This window comes from Sabethes cyaneus, chromosome 2 (genome assembly GCF_943734655.1).
Source record: "Sabethes cyaneus chromosome 2, idSabCyanKW18_F2, whole genome shotgun sequence".
NCBI classification, from domain to species: domain Eukaryota; kingdom Metazoa; phylum Arthropoda; class Insecta; order Diptera; family Culicidae; genus Sabethes; species Sabethes cyaneus.
Window position 1 is genome coordinate 234,787,232 of NC_071354.1, and position 23,549 is coordinate 234,810,780.

At 38.7% G+C, this 23,549-nt stretch overlaps 1 protein-coding gene across 1 annotated transcript in view; it reads left to right on the forward strand.

Moving 5' to 3' along the window:
* LOC128736791 (acid sphingomyelinase-like phosphodiesterase 3a) overlaps nucleotides 1–23,549 on the forward strand; it is a 140,008-nt gene that overhangs the window by 73,550 nt on the left and 42,909 nt on the right. The window contains exons 4-5 of the mRNA XM_053831281.1: nucleotides 12,764–12,972; nucleotides 13,643–14,121. Coding sequence (XP_053687256.1) covers nucleotides 12,764–12,972; nucleotides 13,643–14,121 — 688 coding nt within the window. The remainder of the gene's footprint in view (nucleotides 1–12,763; nucleotides 12,973–13,642; nucleotides 14,122–23,549) is intronic.

Sequence of the window (23,549 nt, forward strand, 5' to 3'; positions counted from 1 at the left end):
CGTTTGAAGTGAACAATTTTTGCAATTAAAATTAGAAAATATTTCCTTGCGGGAACCAAGCGGCACACCAATGCGGCGGCGCTGACCGGACCGACCGGTAGCAACAGCAGCAGCAGCAGTGGCCGCTTTTCATGACGTGAGCTGGAAAATGGAATATGTAGAACAACGAACAGGCGCGGCAGGACACGGTCCGCTCGGTGAGAAAACGGCCGGCCGGTGAATCAACGAACGAACGAACGAACGAACAAACGATGGCGACACGACATGCATTGAATTAGCAAAATATGCAAATGTGTGCGAAAAATCGTGTTTTTCTGGGCTTCCTCTTGCGAGAAAATTGATTTCCTCGCCATTTTCATGAACTAAGCACAGATTTGGAGGCAAAAAAAGTATAAAATAATTGTGATTTCTCACTTAGATATAGTCGCTAATGGAATTCAAATTCACGATTGGTTAAAATGCGATGATTTCGACCATTGCATTGCAGCAGAGAAAAGCATTAACATTGTCGCTGGGTTCACTATGAGTAAATTTAGAACAGACAAACACTTGGCAAATTAAGACCTCCCACTTGTCGTAAATAAATCAATTAACATCGCAAAAAGTCACAAACGAGACAATTTAATTGGAATCAGAAACAAGCAGGCTATTTGTTCTCCTCCCATCATGGAATTAAATAATTCGTGGCGGACAGCCAAATAATGACTATCATCGGAAATCCCCACAGTCAGAAAATTCCCGCCCCCTCGTGGTGCTTGCCTTCTCGCCGTTATTCCTTCGTGCGCCAATCATGATTTCCGTAACTGTTATTTTGGCTCTGGCCCGGAGTTAACTTAAGACTAACGCAGCTTGCGGGCAGCTCCTGCCTGGCAGGTCGGTCCTGCCAGGCGGCGTGGGAGTCCGACAAGCTGATGGCTGCTGGTTTATGCTGGCGGTACATACCGAATGCGAAGCTCGCAAAAAGTACAACTGTAAGCACTCCAGTGAAACAATATTTCTTCAAGTGGGGCGTTCTCAGCGGGGCGGTTCCGAACCGGATGCCTTACAAGTCCGAACAGGATCATCATTGCGAATGCAAGCCAGAGGGCGAAAGCGCGCCCCGAAAAAAAGAAAAGGAAAACCGACGAAGAGAAACAGAAAAGTCGGAGCCGCATTGGCAACGGACGAACGGTCGAACGGCCAACCGAACGAACGAGCGGCACACTTTAATTGCCAATTTAATTAAAGCGTAAAGAAGCTTTTAGCTGGATCCCACACGTTTGCTGGCTTTATCTGATGACGGTTGTTTTGAGCCGGGGGTGGTGGTGGTAGTTGTTTATTTGCCGCTAAGTGGAATCCTTCTGGCGAAAAATAAACACCTCGTGTTATGGTTGCAAAGGAATTATACACTTCAACATGATTTTCGAAATGCAGTTCGGTCGTGTCGGTCGGTAGAATTCTAAAATGGATTCCATTGCTCGAAGCCGTCTGCAATCGATAGGTTTATTTCGAACATTTTTTACGTTTAAAAAAAATACGAAAAGAGGGGCATTTTTAATCCAATCTTCGAAGCGAAAGTCTGTGAGCCTGCAGGTAATCGTTTATTGGCAGTGAATGGAAATGAGTTCTCTCACCGGAAGCCGTCCGCTTTTTCCGATCTGATCGAATTCGGTGCCTTTCGGTATCATGCGGTATCATGCATTGTTGCTGGAAGTAGGTACATGCCGTGAACCCATTTTAGAGGAGGATTTTTATCGAGCGAGAAAAATGAAGGCAGGCGAAGCATTAAAAAACTGCCATCCAGGCATTTGCCGCCCGCTCGTATGGATGGGTCAAAACAGTAAAAAGAAACTGAACGATATTGAATCGGACTTCTTTTCGATATACAATAAACTTGCACTGAAGCTCTGGGTCCTACAACCAATAATGGAAACTATTACTATGGCTGTATTTCGAAGATTTGCACTGTCAGAACGTTTGTTCGGCTAAATTTGCTGAGCTCGTTCAATACAAAACCCTTGTCATGTCTATTATGGTCACGTCGCTTTCACAAAAATGTTCTGACCAGTTTGTAATTATAGTTCACAACTAGATAACCCAATTCGTAACAGCTATCATAGGTATATAGTTATTTTACAAAAACTTTTACCAAACTCTTTCAGATGTATCCCATTTTTAATAGAAATTTTTATGCCAAGCCCAAGTACCGTGTCTTTGGTTCGATTCGTTGCGTATTCAGTGTCAAATCGAGACAAAGCCAATTTTGAAGACCGGAAAATATTTCTATCGGGCCCACGAAAAATTACACTGTTGTTTACAGATCTTTAGAAGAGATTATTAGTGTTGATAGGAGGAAATGCTTATCAACTTAGGGACTATACTGCACACTTCAGTGTGCCTGATTTTTAATTTTAGGTCTAATAAATTTAAGTTTGTCACGAGGTTTCAAGCCACCGTAAATATCGCATGTGCAAATATTTCTTGATATAAATTTTCAAACTATTTATAAAAAACTTGTATTTTTGATCTTAATTTTCTTAATTACTGGCTTTACACGAAAATTTTCGAATATCCAGGTTAGTCTCATACAACCGGTGCTTACTGCTGAGAATCTTTTCGTATGGTAATTTAGCATCGTTTGCTTTCGTGTCTCGCTCGTTGCATTTTTCCGACAGCGGTTGTTTTAGAACGCCATTTTGCATTCATTTGAGCACACTTAGCAATGGCTTTGCCTCAGGACAGCTATCGTGCATAGCAACAAATGTCTATCGGTATTTAATAACTGACCGCGCGCGATTTCGAACGAATCGAATATGTTGATAGCACATAACTTCCGGTGCGGTAAACTGATTTCTCATAGTTTTTTCCTATATCGGTATGTCGGATCTCCACTACCTGTTTCATGGCCACGTAAACAAAAACGTCCTCGAATCGTACGCGAGCTCACTACCTGCCTCGGTGGATCCAGATCAATTCCTTTCTACTAACAACAACTCCTTCCTGTGACACTTGTGGAGGATGCAGAGGATTCCTCGGTCTCTAGTAGCAGCAAGTGTCACACTAACATTCCTTTCCCTCCCAAATTGACCTGCATGGGCGTAGCCAGCTTTGCTATTGATCATCACAAAGAATTAGATCACTAGAAAATGCACACTGAAAATGAGCTGCTACTCCCAAGCATCATTCTGATGATTCTTTGTGCAATCTCAGCTGATCTATATCAATCGCGGGCAACTCACGGGCGGTCAAACTCTGCTATGCTATGCTTTCGCCCTGCTAGTTTCCTGGTTTCTTTTTTACTATTTTTAACTGTTATTTTTTTGCTTTTTGCTACCTTTTTGCCCTTTTTGCCTTTTTCTTCTTAGCCTTTTTGGCTTCTCTATGGTCTTCTTTCTGGTCTTCGTTCTGACTTTTGTTGCTGTGTTGCAGTTTTTAGTTGATTTCTGGCTAGTTTTGCTATTTTTGGCGCTTTTTTGTTGCTATTTTCTAGTTGCTTTCTTACTACTCTTTTGATGCTTTATTGTTGCTTTTTGCTGTCTTTTTGCTGTTTTGATTTGTTTTCTTTTGTTTTTTCTAATTTTTTTACCATTTTGCAGTTTTGGTTGGTTTTTTGTTCTCTTTTGCTTTTTAGCTGTTTTTTTTTTGTTGCTTTTGTTACTTTTTTGCTGCTGTTTTGCAGTTTTCTAGCTGCTTTTTTGCTAATTTTTTTAGATTTTTGGTACGCTTTTGTCTTCTTGTATTTTCGCCTTTTTATGTTTTCAGCTCTTTATTGCTGCCTTCCTTCTTTTTTGTGGTGTTTTTGCTGTTTTTTATGCTACTTGCCTGCCTTCTTGCTGATTTTTGATGCTTTTCGTTTTTGTACCTTTTTCTGTTTTTTTGTTTTCTCTTGCTGTTTCTTTAATGCTTTTTGTTGCTATATTGCTGCTTTCTTGCTCTTTTTTGCAGCTTTCTTGCTACTTTTTTGCCTTATTGCCTTTCTCTTGGCTTCTTGCCTGTCTCTTGTTGCCGTTTAGCTGCTTTTTTGCAGTATTTTTGCAACTTTTCCTTGTTTTCCTGCTGTTTTTGTGCTGCTTTTTTGCTTTCTTTTTGTTTTTTCTACTTTTCTGGCTGCTGTTTCAGCTTTTAAGCTACATTTTTCTGTTTCTTTTCTGCTGGTTGCTCGCTATCTTTTAGTTGTCTTCTTGCTGCCTTTTTGGCTTCGATGTGATCTATTTTTTCGACCTTCTTTCTGATCTTTTGGTTTTATTTTTGGCCTTCTTCCTGGCTCTCCTTCTGGTTTGGCTTTCACTCTGGTGTCCACTCTGGCCTTACTTCTGGTTCTCTCGAGTATTCTGTCTAGTTTTCTTTTTGATATACAGTAATGTTCCGATTTTGTCTACCCCCGTGTTTTATCAGCTTTTTATCTCGATTTGGTCAGCCTATAAATTTTGTTAAACTTTTGTGCTTTTAAACATGATTTATAATACTTTTCAGCCTGCTTGGAAGTAATCTGATTCTCTGAGGAGAGTTTTGGAATAAAATGATGCCTTCTTGCGAGTAATTCGGGGTAAAAATTGGGGTATTTTTGTAGTCAAAGTTCTACAGTTCCTAAACAAGCAAAGATAGAGGTATACTAAATTCAGCAATTTTGGGTATTTTTGCTATTTGTACAACTTTGTTGAACTGCAAAAAGTCATACAACAACTACAAAAACAGCTAAAATAGAAAAACTGATTTTAACGATTTTTCATTTATGAGAAATAGGATTTTTCTATCTTTACTGTATCTTTGCCGATTACTGTCTTCAGCAAAATTTCTTGTAATAATATACTGTAAAACTTTACAGAACACATCAATGTGTTATATTGAAACTGAAGAAAAATAAATTTTTCATTGCACTTTTTAAGGGGATTAATCAAAATTTGAATTCGGCTGACCGATAGAACCTTTGATTTTAAGAAACTCTTCCAAAGGTTCCATAAACCTAAAACCAAGCTTTCCCTATCAAAGCTAATGCGCACCAAAAAAAGGTTCTGGGCCAGTGTGCTGTGCCCGGTTTATTGAGCTTCCGGTTGACCAATTGAGGGTTAAAATTTAATTTTTAGTAGAAGTCTTCGATATTGAATTTAAAAAAAAAATCGAAAAATTTTTTTCTCGATTTTGTCAGTTTCCCCATTTGGTCAGCCTAAAATTCAATATGGGGCTGACAAAATCGGAACATTACTATATTTTTGGCCTTTTTTCTATCTCCTTAATGAGTCTCTTTCTGGACATCTTAAGTGCCTTTTTGTGGCTTTCTTTCTAAACTGCTTACTAAGCTATTTTCTAGTCTTCTCTGTAGCTGTTATTGTAGGCTTAATTCTGGTTCTCCTTCGAACCTTTTGTCTTGCCTACTTTTCGGCTTATTTTTTGATTTCTTTCTACCCTTCATTCGGGACTTGTTGTCGTTTCTTTTTGGTTATCTCTTTGACCTTATTTCTGGCTTTCACTCTGGACTTTTTCTCTGGTCTTCTTTCTGGAAAATTTTTGGCCTGCTTTTCAGCTTTTTTCGGGTCATCGTCATAGTCTTTTTTCCGACTTTCTTTCTAATCAGCTTTCCAACCTATTTTCTGGCCTTCTTTGTAGCCGTATAAAGATGTCTTAATTCCGGTTCTCTTTCAGCTCTTTCTTCAGGCCTATTTTATGGCTTCCTTTTTGCTTTTTTCTGACTTACTCGTTGGCCTTATTTCTGGCTTTCTCTCTGTTTTTTTTTTCTAACCTCAATTTAACCTTAATAATTTCTTTCTGGCCTTACGTCTGGTTTTCTCTCGATGTTTTTAGTTTTCTTCCTGGTCTATCTTTGCCCTCTTGTTTAGCATTCTTTCTCGCTGAAACACCACTACTGACATGAGGTTTTCAAATATTGGAACTTTTGCGCTTAATTGGTTGAAAATGGTTAAAAAATAAGAATTACACTTTGATATCTTGAAATAGTGGACCCCTCGTGCGTCAAAGAATCTAGCAGGTTAAAAAAAAGTTGAATTTTGAGCAAACCTTGAGATCCATATCAGGTGAAATTTCATAAATTTGCCATGAAACATCTAACAAATGGACCGGTTCTGTAAAGAAGAAGAACAGGGCTTTCAAATGGAGTAAATTTTTTAGGCGGCCATCTTGGATTTGGTCGCCATATTGGATTTCATCAAAAAATCGCCGTTTTCGACATGATCCCCCTAACCGACTCTAACTTCAAGACCAGATAGAATAGAATGAGATAGAAGGTTAAAAATCAAGCCAACAAGATGACCAGGAAGAAAGCCAGAAAAAAAGACTAGATAGCCAAAGAGGAGGCCACAAAGAAAGGCAAAGAGAAGACCATAAAGAAGGTAGGAGAGAAGACCTAGAAAGAAGCCCAGTTAAAGGCCTATAAGAATGCCAGAAACAAAACCATAAAGAGGACCACACAAAAGTGCCAGAAATAAGACCAAAATGAAAGCCAAAAAAAAAAGTGAATAAGAAGACCAGACACAAACGCCAGAAAGAAACCCAGAAATAAGGTAAAAGAGAAAGTCATTGAAAAATTGAGCCAGGTGAAGAATGAATGTCAGAAATAATGCAAAAAATTGGCCATAAAACAGGTCCAATATAAAGCCACAGAGAAAGTCAGAAAGAAGGCCAGAAGAAAATTGAAAAGAGGGCCACAAAGAAGCAAAAAAAAGACAAAAAGTAGTCCCAAAAGAGGATAACCACAATAAAGGCTAGAAAGAAGGCCAGTAAATTGGTTAGGAAGCTGACTGGAAAGAAAGCCAGAAAAAATCCCAGAAAAAAACTGAAAAAAGGTCGTAGAAAGAGTCTAGAAAGAATGTCAGTGAGGAATCCAGAACTAAGCCCAGAGGGAATGCCCGAAAGAAAGCCAAAGGGAAGACCAGAGATTGCCAGAAAGAAATGCAAACCGGATGAAAGGCCAGAAATATTTGGTCTTATTAAATCAGCAAAAAAGCACGAAAAAGCAGCATAAAAGTAACAAAAAAGAAGCAAAATGGCAAAAATATCTGAAGGCCAAGAAGTCTGAAAGAATGTCAAAAAGTCAGAAAGAAGGACCGAAAGTAGGCCAGAGAGAAGACCATAATGAAGGCTAGAAAGAAGGCCACCTGAAGGACCAACAAGTGTCAGAAACAAAGCGGAAGAATACCAGTAAGAATGCAAGAGAAAAAGGTCTGAAAGAATGACAGAAAGATAACCAAAAACAGGCAAAACGAAGACCAGAAAAAGATTGGAAATTGGCCAGGAAAAATATAAAAGAGAAGACCATAAATGAAGCCAGAAAGAAGGCTGGTCAGTAAGTAAGTTAAAACAAAGACCAAAAGAAAAACAAAAGAAAGAAAATCAAAATGATACCCAAACGAAAAGATTCGAAATAAGACCACAGAGAAGGTCAGAAAATAGACCAAAAGAAAACCGAATCGAAGGCCAGATGGAAAACAAGGAAAGCAAGGAAAAGAAAACCAAAAATAAGTCCCGAAAAAGGTTAGAAAATGAACCAGCATGAAGGCTAGAAAGAAGGCTGCAAAGAAAGCCAGAAAATAGAATTGATAGAAGATCAGAAAGAAGGCCAAAACAACTAGAAATAAAGACAGGAGTAATTCTCGCTGAAACGGGACCACTATTGACACGAGGTCTTTAAATATTGGAACTTTTGCGCTTAATTGGTTGAAAATGGTTAAAAAAATAAGAATTACATTTCTGATACTTCGAAATAGTGGACCTTTCATTCGCCAAGGGGCCTAACAGGGTCAAGAAAAAGTAGAATTTTGAGCAAATCTTAAGATTTATATCTTGTGATATTTCATAAATTTGCCATGAAACAAAGAAGAAGAACAAGGCTTTCAACTGGAGTGGTTGGTGGCCATCTTTGATTTGGTCGCCATATTGGATTTTATCAATAAATCGCCGTTTTCGACATGATCCCCCTAACCGACTCTAACTTCAAGACCACCATCGGAAAGCTGAGAAAAAATGCTATAAGAAACATTCATCAAGTTAGGTGTGCAATGGCATTAACTAAATAAAACAATGTTATGAATGTTTCTTGTAGCATTTTTCCTCAGCTTTCCAATGGTGGTCTTAAAATGAAAATCGGTTGGGGGATTCATGGGGAAAACGGCGATTTATTGATAAAATCCAATATGGCGACCAAATCAAAGATGGCCACCAACCACTCCAGTTGAAAGCCTTGTTCTTCTTCTTTGTTTCATGGCAAATTTATGAAATATCACAAGATATAAATCTTAAGATTTGCTCAAAATTCTACTTTTTCTTGACCCTGTTAGGCCCCTTGGCGAATGAAAGGTCCACTATTTCGAAGTATCAGAAATGTAATTCTTATTTTTTTAACCATTTTCAACCAATTAAGCGCAAAAGTTCCAATATTTAAAGACCTCGTGTCAATAGTGGTCCCGTTTCAGCGAGAATTACTCCTGTCTTTATTTCTAGTTGTTTTGGCCTTCTTTCTGATCTTCTATCAATTCTATTTTCTGGCTTTCTTTGCAGCCTTCTTTCTAGCCTTCATGCTGGTTCATTTTCTAACCTTTTTCGGGACTTATTTTTGGTTTTCTTTTCCTTGCTTTCCTTGTTTTCCATCTGGCCTTCGATTCGGTTTTCTTTTGGTCTATTTTCTGACCTTCTCTGTGGTCTTATTTCGAATCTTTTCGTTTGGGTATCATTTTGATTTTCTTTCTTTTGTTTTTCTTTTGGTCTTTGTTTTAACTTACTTACTGACCAGCCTTCTTTCTGGCTTCATTTATGGTCTTCTCTTTTATATTTTTCCTGGCCAATTTCCAATCTTTTTCTGGTCTTCGTTTTGCCTGTTTTTGGTTATCTTTCTGTCATTCTTTCAGACCTTTTTCTCTTGCATTCTTACTGGTATTCTTCCGCTTTGTTTCTGACACTTGTTGGTCCTTCAGGTGGCCTTCTTTCTAGCCTTCATTATGGTCTTCTCTCTGGCCTACTTTCGGTCCTTCTTTCTGACTTTTTGACATTCTTTCAGACTTCTTGGCCTTCAGATATTTTTGCCATTTTGCTTCTTTTTTGTTACTTTTATGCTGCTTTTTCGTGCTTTTTTGCTGATTTAATAAGACCTAATATTTCTGGCCTTTCATCCGGTTTGAATTTCTTTCTGGCAATCTCTGGTCTTCCCTTTGGCTTTCTTTCGGGCATTCCCTCTGGGCTTAGTTCTGGATTTCTCACTGACATTCTTTCTAGACTCTTTCTACGACCTTTTTTCAGTTTTTTTCTGGGATTTTTTCTGGCTTTCTTTCCAGTCAGCGGACCTAACCAATTTACTGGCCTTCTTTCTAGCCTTTATTGTGGTTATCCTCTTTTGGGTCTACTTTTTGTCTTTTTTTTGCTTCTTTGTGGCCCTCTTTTCAATTTTCTTCTGGCCTTCTTTCTGACTTTCTCTGTGGCTTTATATTGGACCTGTTTTATGGCCAATTTTTTGCATTATTTTTGACATTCATTCTTCTTCTGGCTCAATTTTTCAATGACTTTCTCTTTGACCTTATTTCTGGGTTTCTTTCTGGCGTTTGTGTCTGGTCTTCTTATTCACTTTTTTTTTGGCTTTCATTTTGGTCTTATTTCTGGCACTTTTGTGTGGTCCTCTTTATGGTTTTGTTTTTGGCATTCTTATAGGCCTTTATCTGGCTTTCTTGCTAGCCTTCATTTTGGTCTTCTCTCCTACCTTCTTTATGGTCTTCTCTTTGACTTTCTTTCTGGCCTTCTCTTCGGCTATCTAGTCTTTTTTTCTGGCTTTCTTCCTGGTCTTATTGTTGGCTTGATTTTTAACCTTCTATCTCCAATTTTTTTCTGGCCGTCCATCTGGTTTTTTTAACCATATTTTTGCCTTCTTTCTGGCTTTCTCTCTGGAATTCTAACTGATTTTCTTCTAGTTTTGTTTCTGACATTCTTTCTGGCTTTTAAGTGTACTTATTTCTTATCTCCTTTCTGTCTTTCTTTTTGGATTTTTTGCAGGCTTTCATTCTGTATCCTTTCTGGTAAGGTTTCTTAGCTTCTGGATTGTTCTTTTCTCGCCTCCTTTCAGATCTTCTTCCAGCTTTCTTTTTGACCGTTTTCAAACAGTTCCAGGTGTTTGTTTTGGCCTTCTTTTTACTCCTTTTTCTGGTTTTATTTATAACTTTCTTTTTATTGTTATCTCTGTAGGGAACGTACGAAGTTAGAAGAATTAACGTAAAAATAAATCTGATGAAACTAAATCATTTGTTTCAGTGTAACGGAAATTGCTTTGCATGTGTTGCGAGAATTTGTCATACGAACGGTAAGAGACAAGGAGAGCAATCTTGAATCGGTCAATATGAGACTCACGTATACTGGCACATGGCATGATATAGCTTGCTCTAACACCAGAGTCAGTTTTTGGACGAACGTAGACGTTTACGGACGTTGTTGTTCCGTGTTCCGGAGGGCTCGGTCGGAGGCAACCGAGGCAGACACTACAATCTCTTCCTTGTTTATAGCGCTCTTCATGATCGTTTTTAGAGTGTGTCTTTGTTGTTGTTTTTATATCAGTCTAATACGGGTTGGACATAGTGGTAGGATCGACAGCTTCTCCTTTCGTAGAATCTGTAACCGAAAACATAGAGGTTTTAAAAATCAACAGACGCAAAATTAACCTAATGATGCTCAAATATACTTAAAAAGTTTACCTTAATTCTAGAACGTGGGATGTGGTCACAGCCGTAGCGTGCCATTGTGGCGCCCTTGGCGGAAATCCAATTTGGCGCCCCCTCATTTCTTAAATCAGTGCTCGTTACAAGTTTATCACTTTTTCCTATTCGCCCCTTATCCAATAGTAAGAGTCATGTATTAAGCCATCCCTAAAAACGCTTCGACATCCTGCCAGGTAGCTTTACAGCTATTCACCAGAATCTTCGCAATGGTCGATCAAAAGATAGACGTCGGAATATTATTTAACTTTTTCGAGGCCTTGCCGATCAGGTCTTCCTCCGGTTTGGGCTCAAAATTTTTGAAGTAAATGCTCCGTTTGAGCTCCATCCTAAAATTTACTATTGATCGCAGGCTTTGTCTTCAGCCAGTTCATCTCCTTTAGTGATCTCTTGGCTTAATGGGCCAAGGCCAGGTCCGGCCAAAAAACCACATTCTTTGCGCGATACTTTTTATTGAAGACGGCAATTTCCGGTAGGTACTTCATACTGTATCTTCGTATCTCCTCGTTCACCGTAAACCCGGAACGAAATAACAGCGGCTTGAACATTCCCTTCTCTCTGATCGTCAGCCACAGAAGGATCTTCTTCGGGAACTTGGGGCGGAAGATATACTCGACGTCATCACTTACCTTTTTGGTGGAGGACGTAAAGTACTCGGTCCTTTGTCGATCGTTGCGTCCAGCGTTAAATAGTTTTCGTCGTCTATTATGACCACGACATCGTGCTTCGCCGGAAAGATGTTTTCCTTCAGCACCTTCAGGTGTTCTCTACTCTAAATTGCTCTATTTGACGGATACGAAGTGCTTCATCATATCCAACTTCTTCGCTGGAAGTACGAACAAAGCATCGAACGTAGTTGTTTGACGGTTTTCACCATGGTTGCTGCATGCAAATCAACTGATAAAGTGGCATGAAAAATCGCTACTATCAATATAGTTTTTATGCATACGTTATTCCTAATTCTTTTCTGAGATATGGGCTCTGTTTGGCGCCCCTATAAGCTTCCGCCCTTGGCGGGGGACAGTCTGGCCAACCGCACGCTACGGCGCTGGATGTGGTAGTCGAAGCCAGAAGAAACTCTGTTGAAGGTCCGCTGTAAACTGATAGTCATTAGTGCCTCGAACAGGCAGTTTATAGAAGGTTCTATCGTACATTTGCCCAGTGTCGGCCGTTATGAAGTTGCCATCATTCATCACAATGCAGAATTGTTTTGTGACTTACTTCCTATAGGCTGCTTACTGGTGCCTGTTTCGGCGTGCCGAATCTTTATGTTATCTAATTATATCAGCTCCTCATTCACAGACTGGTCGATTAAATGGGAACAAAACTATATTTTCTTCTGGAGAAATTTCTCCATGTAAAATTGTCTATTTACAGTCGCTCCGTGAAGAAAACCCTCCACAACTGCAGATGCCTTGCCAAATCATCAAGTACAGTAACTTGTGCAAAGCATCCTCCTTTAGCGTAGTAGTATAAAATGGAAATTTTCTCCTAACTTTCTCATCGATCCCATTCACCGTAAGCAAGATAAAAGTTTTGATCCGGAATTTGTTTGTTTTACCAAATGGGAACTATTTTTCTCTACCTTTAGTAAACAGTGAGACACGCCTTCAGTATCAAATCAGATCTGATGGTACAAAATATTTACACGTAAACGGTAAACATTACTAGAGTAAAGCTTACCTGTAACCTGTTTGTGATCAATTGAAATGTACCCTTCAGGTAATCCTCCTAATGCGTCGGGATTTTCGGCTCCATCCATTATCGTTCATCGCTTCATTCGCAGCCATTCTGAATCAGTCCGAGATGAATCGCAGAGCTTCTGTTGACGTGACAATGGCACTGATTTTCGGCCACACCATTCCGAAAGCTATTTCCGCGTTTTTTTTTCAGCCTCTTACATAGCCAATCTCCAGTAACACGATACCATCAACCTCTAATCCCCTCCCAAAGCCCTCCGCTTGTACGTACGTACCGTACATGTATGTACGTTGGAATCAATCGGATTTCATTCCAAAGCACGTTGAAAACCTAATTTCCTTCCTTTTACACTAACCTTCGGCTTTTTTTCTGACCTCTTGCAGGGATGGCCTATCTCACTCGGCCAAACGGTTGCACGAAACGAGCCGGCTCGAGCTGCTGAGAAACATCACCGAGCTGATGAGTCGCACCTTTCCGTCGCAGTTCGTCTTTCCGGTGCTTGGCCACGAGGACGGAAGCCCGAATTTTGTGCAGCTGGGCGAACTGTGGCGCCACTGGTTACCGTCCGAGGCGCTGCAAACGTTTGAGAAAGGTAAGCAACGAACTGACAGACAGACAGAGAAGACAGACAGACGGACAGACGAACCGGTGCACGGACGGTGCCGGTGGAGTGCTTACTTTGCAGATACAGATTAGAGAGTAAGGTGAATATTTGATTGCGGAAGTTGTTTATGCCCTTAGGAGAACCGGGATGGTTCCTGGCAGGCTGCAGGACGATCATCGGCAGGGATCGTGTCGGACTTACGAAAAGTACCAGTTCTGATGGTTAAAAGTGGCATCAAGGAAGCAAGAAAGTACAGGTAACCCAATTTGCATAATTGCGTTATTGTGCTTTTCTGCCTCGGTTCAAGTGGATGATTGCTGCCATCCCAGGTGAGCAATCGTTTCGAAATAGTTGAAGATGAATTTCTTATCGTCCCCCTGTCGGCCGTAACTGGCGTTCGCCTCTGCATAGTAGATGTTGAGAGTGGTTTTGTTTTTATTGTGTGCAAAGTGATAGCCGACGATTGACATTCGTTGGTGGGAATTGTTCTGGTGCAAGTTTCCGCCGACTGCGGTGTACTTAATGCTAATTTATTCCTTCTCGGACAGCAAACAGACCGACTGAAAACAAGTCACAGCTCGGAGTCGCCTACAATGGGCAGACTGCATTGAAAATCTTTAAAAGGTCCTTTCTTCTTTTCTTTCATTCTTCCGTACAGGCGGCTACTATACAATCGAGCAGACCAAGAGCCGTCTGCGGATAATAGCTTTAAACACAAACTACATGCGCCACGACGCTAAATTTTCGCAGTCGCACTCCTCGGCAGTGAAGCAGCGACCGGACGGATCGATTCACTATACCGGCGGTATCGATCACCGGTACGACCGGGACCACCATATTGGCCTCGGCAAGCACTACCACCGGGGGGACTACAGTGCGCCCGGTGGCGGTGGCGGCGGCGGACCGGTGGGGAGCGGCGGCTATCCCATGTACAGCAGTGATAGGAGAAATAGCTATAGCAGCAGTAGTATTGTAGATGGCAGCAGCAGCAGCAGCAGCGGCGGCAGCAGTAGTAGTAGCGGCGGTAGCAACGGTGGCCACGTCAGTGCATTATCGGGATCGGGCAGCCACGAGTCGGAGAAGCAGTGGGAATGGCTCGAGGATGTGCTAGCGAAATCCAGTAGGAATAAAGAAACTGTGAGTATTGACTTTTTTGTTGAGCACAATTGTTGTAGGATTTCGAAGAGCTGGGAAATCAATTTTCGCTGTTCGATAGGAAACAGCTACTTGACATGATCGGTGCTGCGAAGAGCGATGTCGGTTGGAAAATTTGTTTTTAACTTATCCTTGGGTTCCGTTGATAATAAAATACCACTGTCTTCCGTACATATTATTTTGTTTTTCTTTCAATTATGGTTGATCTGATTTAACAAAACCATTGGAAACCCTCAAATTAATTTACTCTTGGTATGGTGTTTTACCAACATCATAAAACAGCTTACATGAACTAGGGATGATATTACCAGCTAATTGAAAGAACATCATCGGTTGAATGAAAGATTAATTGACCGCTAACTTGTCAACACTGCTAATGGAGTGTATTATTTAGCTACTTCGAAATGAACAAACGGAATCAGTCAGTGTCAGCACCGACTTTTCCTTTGTCCTGCCCGCAGTAGGAGGATCGTTTTATTGTTCTTTTGTCATCGCAATCATCATCGTCGTAAGGTAACATTAGCCTGCACGATTTTCGAATGAAAAAGGGCACGATTTTTCACAAAACAAGGGACGGAGCTGACTTCTAGCACAAAATATAGGGTGTAATTTAGGAATTAACTTTACAATTCCTACCAGAAAATAATTAAAATTAAGATTTTCTTTAAATTTTTAACTAGCTATCAGCAATTTTTCTATGTATTTCCGAGCGTTCTGCAGAAATTGCTGACTGAACTAGAAAATCAGAAAACAATTTTGTGGAATTTTACTACAGTAATTTGTTTGTAAGATTCCTGTAGCAACTTGTATTATTATTCTCGCAATAACTTACGTAATAACTGGCGAAGAACAACTCAAGTTTTGAGTTTTATTCTGCACCGCATCATGCCAATGCTTCTAATTAGTGTTGTCCAGCCGACTGGTTTACTGCGAAGAGGCCCTAAGCCCTCGCAGTGTCAACTTCTCTTCGTGGAAGCAATTGGGTCAAAGATAATATTTGTAGCTTTTAATCATAGTTGAAAGATTGGTTGTTGATGCTCTACAAAGCATGCCTCTTCATGGTAGTACAATGCCGAATGCAGGATAGCATTAGCTGTTGATTTAACATTTTATTAACATTATTTTATCTGACAATAGCGTCTACATGAATAACACATATTTACATATTAATTAGATTACATTTCAATTTCGCTAGTGGTCTCTAGGGCAATCGGCAGAACAATTAAAATCAAAATGAATGTATACACGATTGAACATACAATGCTCTACCTTGCTCACGCTTGTCCGTAATCGATATCTTGGAACTTTTTGGACATTCGAAATATAAAGACCAAATTTTTATTGGCCTTGGATATAATATAGGAGTAATGCTCCCAAAAGTTGTGGTTCGAGTCGAGTAGCACTCCTAGATCTTTAATAGCATATACCCTTTTCAAGGGCTCGTTGCCGATGTGATAACTCCAAGTAATGCGTTCTTTTTTACGTTTAAAGGAACTAACAGAGCACTAGCACACACTGGCACTGATAGAAAGTTCATTCTTTCGACACCAGTCCACAAAGATATCAGACGATTTGACCAGTACGTAAATTTTTGGGTCATCAGCGTAAAGAAATCTACACCCTCTTGGAAGCACAGTGCACACGTTGAAAAATAGGGAAAACAATACGGATCCAGAATTGCTTCCTTGTGGGACGCCAGATTGATTGCAAAATTCACTGGAAGATGTGTTACCTATTTTTACTGAGAGGCGGCGATTAACTAAGTATGATTTCAACCAATTTACAGAGGTCGATGCTGCCCCCATACGCTCTATCTTAGCTACAACCTAAAGGCAGATTGTGTTCCACACGGTCGAAGGCAGCTTTCAAGTCAGTGACTCTGGTCAATTTGAACACCGTTTGCTATTTTTCGTATACAATATGATGTAAATTCCACAAAATTAGTGACAGCGGATCGTCCAGGGTGCAATTCGTGTTGAACACAAGAGATGTCGTTTTGGCTCGTAAATCAGATGTTTGCTTATAAGAATTTTAAGCAGTTTACAGTCACTGCACTGTTCAGAGAGGTAATTCCACGGTAGTTGGTCACATCATCGCGATCTCTCTTCTTGTATACTGGAAATAAGATGTACTCCTTCCAGGCATCTGGTAACATCGTTTGCGAAGAGGACTTTTCTTAAAAATAATCGCTGGAATGCCATCCGGTCCAGGCTGCCAGCATGATTTTAGTTTGTAGATCGCATTTTTACTGTCTGCTCATCGTCACATTCCGCTTATCTAAAATAACCATTTTTTGTGAAGCAAGTATCAAAAATTTATAGTGTAGACATATCAGTAAGAGTAGGCGGGACAAGACTGAACCGCTTTTAATGATTTTTGTTCCAAATAAAAGTTTCAATCAACGTTTTAGAAAATATATTTGACTCTAGCTCAAAGCATTCCGGACAACAAAAATATTGAAACTTTGAAGAAAGAAAAATATGACAAACATAATGGTTTTTGTTGCCACCCTAATTTTGAAAAGCGAAAGTAAAAAAATATGAGTCTAAATTTTTTCGATTAGGAACAAGCACACCAAATTTGAACGAAATCGGAACACTTTTACAGTTGCTCGTTTTCCTATCAAAACTTTCTCAGATTTCAGTACAAGTTGTAGGGTAAAACAAGGCAAAACATTCCCTTACACGACATTTTTGTGAAAAACTTCATCGTCATTCGATATTCTGACTGTTTCAACCTGCATAACAGGCATGCCTTCTGGAAAATCTTTGGTAAAAGTAACGAATTGGTATTTTGCCTGTAGTACAAAAACCTTGAGGAAAATGGGGCAAAACAGATTTCTAGATTATGTTTTGTAAAAATAAAACTGTTCATATACCTATTTTCCAACGTTATTCTTCTTTCCTTACCATAGAATCTCAAATTGGGGAGAGTTTGTACATGATGCTATTAGAAAATAGGGGTAAATGGGGCAAAATGGCCTACTTCTCGTCATTTCCACGCGTTGAGACCATCACCATTTCGTGATTTTTCACATAAGAAAAGTCACTTCTTCCCCACAAAAACAGTGGCACCAAAAAGTTCCGTGTTTTCGGTCGATTCTGCCCACTGTGCAACGGGGTAAAACCGCCATAACGTATAACTGTAAGAATTTTTAACCGATTTGGACGGAACTGGTGGCATTAGATTCGTGAATTTATCTAATTTAAGCAAATGGAATAATTTGCCATCAAATGATATATAATTTCCGAAAATCCGTAATTCCGAAAGAGTGTCTATCATAAGGTAGAGAACCACTCGTATTGGAAGAATATCAGTAATATAGGTACCAACAGTCTTAAAATTGATACCGTGGAAATTCCTCAGATAACAAGATGGATCGGGTTAGTCATCCCGAAGTATCCCGAAGTAATCTTGTAGGACAAGAGAGGCCCAATCAAGGATCTAAGATAAAATATAACAATATGGGTATTAAAGTTCCTGTAATTAATCAGGTGGGTCAATTTTTCACATTTCAAATTGTTCTGATTGATAAACCAGAGACATATTATTCTTAGATTGCTAAGAAAATTTGCTATATTTTCATAAAAATATGTTTATTCTATGATGCCTGGTCCAAGAGTGATGAATTATTGAAAAAAACTGAGTCCGAGAAAATTATAAAATTTCCATAGCGTCCGCCAGGAAAAATTGGTGATTTAGATTTCTTCAAACAGTCTTCAAGTTACTAAGCACGTTTTCATTGCTTTTTGTAAATCTGAGATCCTTTGGTCCAAACCAAGCAATTATTTTAAAAAATCTGCATGTCGCACCAACATTATGCACGACGGTCTTACGCCGTTCGTTGTGGGCGGTTTTATCCCAAATGACCGATTAGCATATTTCACTATTTAGACCAGCGGTTCCCAAATGGGGAACCCCCAGGGGTTCGCCAAAATTTTAGTTCGCTGCAGAATAGTATAGGGAAATCCGTCAGGGGGTACGCGAACCGAAAAAAGGTTGGGAACCGCTGATTTAGACCATTGCAAATCATTTTCAAAGTTTTCGTCAGCCTCCCCCCCACCCCTTGGAAATTGGCTTGAAAAATCGGGGGGCAGAAAAATAATTTGCAGGATATGAGTCGAAAATTTTTTTATAACATCGATTGTCTGTGGGCTCTACGGTCTGAAAAACTCGAAAAATGAGTGTACAAGTTGAGTTAACGCTTCTAGCACGAAATAAAAATGGAAATTCGAACAATGGAATTTACGAAAATCGTCCAAAAAATTTTCCTTCGTTTCTGTATTTTTTTAATATTTGATATTTATTTATTTTATTTTGCTATTCATCTGACCTTTAATGGTCTGCATGAAGTGTAGGGTAGAGAAAAGGTCCCAAAAGATCTCCCTCAAATGTGCATAACAACCCCACCGTCTTTTAATGTGCAACCTGATTTTAGCATCGAAAATAATAACATTTAAATTATAAGCAAGAATAGATTCGGTTTGCACGTTTAAATTTTAAATAAAAATGGCTCAACCCAAGTTTTTTTTTGCTCGATTAAAAAATTCACTTTTTTTTGCGCCCCCCACCCTTCTTCAGTGGCCAAACACCGCACCGGAAGGACAAAAACTTTATAAAATATTTGTAATGGCCTTATTTCAACAAAATTTTATTAACACTTACGTGTAATTTAGGTACTGTCGGGTGAAGACAGGATCAGAGATGCGATATGGGTTGGATTTACTAAAAATTTTAACGTTTTGAATAAAATAAACCTTAAGGTCTGCGGGAGCAAAGTTATAAAAAATGGAGCGATTGTCACGAAAAAGCTGTTTTTATTTATTTCTCCGATAGTTTATGCGTTATTGCAGTACAAAGTACTGTAACCTAAAACTTATCCAATTTAATTCTACTTATCTACTTTAATTCTACTCTAGTGTCTGTTTTCGAGTTCGAAAACAGATACTGAGGAAGCCTGCAAGTCGTAGGCGAAATACGTATCTGTCGTGAATAAAATATACATAGTAGAATTAAATTGGATAAGTTTTCTTCTTTTTTAATTTTAGGTTTCGTATTCTACTAAGACGCTCCAAAAACTTCAGTCAAAGTACTGTAAAATATTGCGTAGGCATTACGTAATATAACTGTTATAGACATTTAGCACCAAATCAAACAAGGCACTGTTAAACCATGGTGGGCGGTTTTACCTCGGCGGGCGTTGTTACCCCGTCTACCCTTAATAGCGGATGTAAGCACTAGCGCGGTAAATAAATCCAAAAAATAGCATTTATTTCGTCTAATTAAGCAAAATTTGGAAATGTGTGATAATACAACCATTTTTTCACTAACCCAAAAAATTTTGACATTTCAATATAAAAATATATGGGAAACTAAGAAAATTAATAAATATGTCTTGCTTCAATGTTCCTATAATGGTGGCAAATGTACCAGCAATAGTGGAATTCTAATTTCTGTCTTTGACATAGTTCATCAGGTATGACTTCATCATTCATTCTTTTCTTAAAATTCTCTCCTTGTCACTTTCCAAATGTTCTTACCTTTTTCTCATTTGTCACTATTTGCACCATTTCTTTTTGTTTCCTCTTTTTATTTACTTTTCATTCATTATTACTGTCTAACTTTCTACTCATTCTGTCCTGCTTCCAATTTCTTACTTACTTAGGCGGCCCATGTTCGTCGATTCGACAGAACAAAGGGGTGCAATCAGAAAACTCTGCCGCAGACGGTTACCCGCCATGACTTTCACCTGTTACGAGAACAGTTTCTCATCAACAGCCCAGTTGTCATTGGTTAAGCTGCATGGCCATGAGCCTCTGGGCCTGCCTCTTCTACGTTGTCCTTGCAGATTCCAATCGAGTGCTTCTCTGCTTCCAACTTCATTTCTGAAGTTCTGTGTATGAAAACAGACACTGGTGATGCCCGCAAGTCGTTGGCGAAATACGTATCTGTCACGAATAAATAAATAGATAGTAGAAATTAATTGGAAAGTTTTCTTTTTTATTTTTTTTTTTATTTAATTTCAAACTTCCTTGCGTTTTATTCTCTTTTCTGTTCTCACATTCAATTCTTTCCTTTTCTTTTTCTTCCCCGTTTTCCTTTTTCACTAATATTCATGAATATTAAATGCTTTCTCTTCTTCTCGATTGCCGATATCTTTCCCATTTCTCCTTTTTATTTTTATTCTCACCTTTTTTCAGTATTTGTTTTTCGTTATCGTTTCTCAGTTGTTTTATTTTATTTCCATTTTTCTGCTCCTTAATCCTTAATTTTTTATTATCCAAGCAAAACATCATTTCTCAAATAACGCTTCAGTTTCTCTCTCTCTCTCTCTCTCTCTCTCTCTCTCTCTCTCTCTCTCTCTCTCTCTCTCTCTCTCTCTCTCTTCGTACACCTTCCTTTTCTAAAATCATTAAAATCACAAGTCAAAATTCAAAAGTCTAAAGCCTAAGGTCTAAAGTCTAAAGTCCAAAGTCTAAAGTCTAAAGTCTAAATTTCAAAGTCTAAAGTCAAACGTCAAAAGTCAAAAGTCAAAAGTCAAAAGTCAAAAGTCAAAAGTCAAAAGTCAAAAGTCAAAAGTCAAAAGTCAAAAGTCAAAAGTCAAAAGTCAAAAGTCAAAAGTCAAAAGTCAAAAGTCAAAAGTCAAAAGTCAAAAGTCAAAAGTCAAAAGTCAAAAGTCAAAAGTCAAAAGTCAAAAGTCAAAAGTCAAAAGTCAAAAGTCAAAAGTCAAAAGTCAAAAGTCAAAAGTCAAAAGTCAAAAGTCAAAAGTCAAAAGTCAAAAGTCAAAAGTCAAAAGTCAAAAGTCAAAAGTCAAAAGTCAAAAGTCAAAAGTCAAAAGTCAAAAGTCAAAAGTCAAAAGTCAAAACTCAAAACTCAAAAGTCAAAAGTCAAAAGTCAAAAGTCAAAAGTCAAAAGTCAAAAGTCAAAAGTCAAAAGTCAAAAGTCAAAAGTCAAAAGTCAAAAGTCAAAAGTCAAAAATCAAAAGTCAAAAGTCAAAAGTCAAAAGTCTAAAGTCTAAAGTCTAACCTCTAAGGGCAAAAATTCAAAGCCAAAAGTCAAAAAACAAAGATTAAAAGTGTTACCGTTTGCACATTTTACCCCATATACCACACAGGAATAGCAACGCGAGAGAACGGGTATACTGCTATTCAGCCTGAGTTGCGTCAATTTAATGTTGCTATAATTTGTCTAAGGTCCCGTCATAGTTGTCATTGGTAGTTTTTTGAATAATTTATAATAAATGTTATTTGTATATTAGGAGATAGGGTTAAATTAGGCACTAAAATTAATAATCTACGGTCTAAGGCTAGGATTAGAATAAGGAATAAAATTGTTAACACACTAAACACAAAATATTGCTGGATCTGGGAAAGCGGAAACACCTGGATGGAATGAGCACTGGAAGGAGGGATGTCAGGGGTGCAAAAGGAGGTTGGAAAAGGGAGGAAGGGGCAGTTAGGTTAGAAACGATAGAAGCCTAAAAAGTAATACCATTCGTTGCTAAACCACCAAAGACTACAGAGAGGAAAAATTCTATAAGTAGTTATTGAAAAAGGAAAGATAGCGTATCGAAGGCAAAAAAGAGATACGAGTGAAGAAAGTTAAAGGAAAAACCGGAAGATAAAAGTTAAGGACGAGTAAAAGTTAAGAGAATCAGGACCCATTATTGCTAATTTGCTCAAAGTCAACCGCGTGGCTGGTAAGCCGCGGTCTCTGTCATCCGAGCGGAACGTACGGCAGCGGTAATAACGCGTAGCTGATGTTACTAGGCCTGTAAATTGGCCCTCGGACATTGTCAACTGTCCTACAGATCCACCAGACATCATCACCACCCGATTCGACACCGCCACATCCAGCATCAGCCGGCCGGCCCAGCACTGTACACGTACCCTACACATCCAGTAAGTTAGAATAAAAAGTTTGCTAAAAAGACCGTGTTTGGATTTCCGATTGGTGTCACATTGTCCCAGAGCCGACCTTGAGCCTCCGGACCTCACGCTCGAGCTAGCCATAAAAAGAGGCCTTCGGAGCCCAGCCCCGGATAGTCCCCAGTGGTTCGACCAGGGACTGGGGTCGATTGTCGTGGTTCTTCCGACCCGCGAAGTAACAAAAGCTAAAAGTTGTGAAAGTCAAAAGCCAAATATTTACTCAAAAAGCAAAAGTGCAAAAAAATCAAATGCCAAAATTCAAAAATTAAAAGTGAAAAAGTTTGAAGGCCAACACAAATCAGTTTTCAAATAAAAATTCAGCATTTAAAAATCAAAATTAAAAGTTGAGAGATGAAAGTAGGAAATTGGGCTCGAATTGAACCTAAAATTGGAATTTAAATTGGACTTATAATTGAACGTGAAATAAAACACGAAAGGTTTATTTTAAATTAGGCATGAAATCGGACTTTTATGTGTTTTTTTTTGTTTAAGCCATTGTAAATTATTTTTAAAGTTTTTGTCACCCCCCTCCCTCCCTCCCCTTATAAAATGGCTTGAAAAATCGAGGGGCAACAAAATAATTTGTAGAATATAAATCAATTTTTTTATAAAATCAATTGTCTGTGTGCTCTACTACCTAAAGAACTCGAAAAATGAGTGTACGGAATGTTTCTAACACAAAACAGAAATGGAAATTCGAACAATGGAATTTCCGAGAATCGGCAAAAAAAACTCTTTCGATTTTGTGTCTTTTCGTAGATTTTTGCATGAAAAATAATAACGTAGGGTATTTTTCAAATTCCCGTCATAATAAGTAAAGCCATTCTAATCTTCATCATTTGTTGGATGGATTTAATGAATACTCCAAAAGTTGTTGTGCTGATTTGACTAAAGCACACTTACCTTCCGATCCGTGAACTTTGAAATCACTGAAAAGCGACTATTAAAGCATATTATTGGAATTACGCAACTGACTTTATTTCTAAAATTCGTCGTACCGTTTTAAAATCCGTCCATCAAAATTTTTCATCGTCCGAACTAAAAATCACAACAATGTTTACGAAGCTAACGTGTATGTATTTGTGTAGGACGGCATGACAAATGTTATTCTGTAAAATTTCTGCAGGTCAGGCAAGTTTTCCTGGCTATAGAATAACGACAATGCCTTGCGTGAGTATTTTGATTTATGAATGACGGAAATTAAAACGATTAGTCGATATTTTCTTCTTCGTCGCACGAAAAAACGTAGGACATTTGACTGGTAGGACTTCTTTAATGATAAAAAGCATTTAAATAGATCTCAGCTCACTTTGATTGATCGCGTATGATAAACAAACTAAAATATTAGGGAATAACTAGTTTTGCATTGTGTATCATAAAAATGCTGACATTTTTAATAATTTGTGTTGGATAGGACGGGAATAGGCAATTATGACGAAGCAGCAACATACCCTATATCGCCCAGTTAGCTTCGAGGTACGA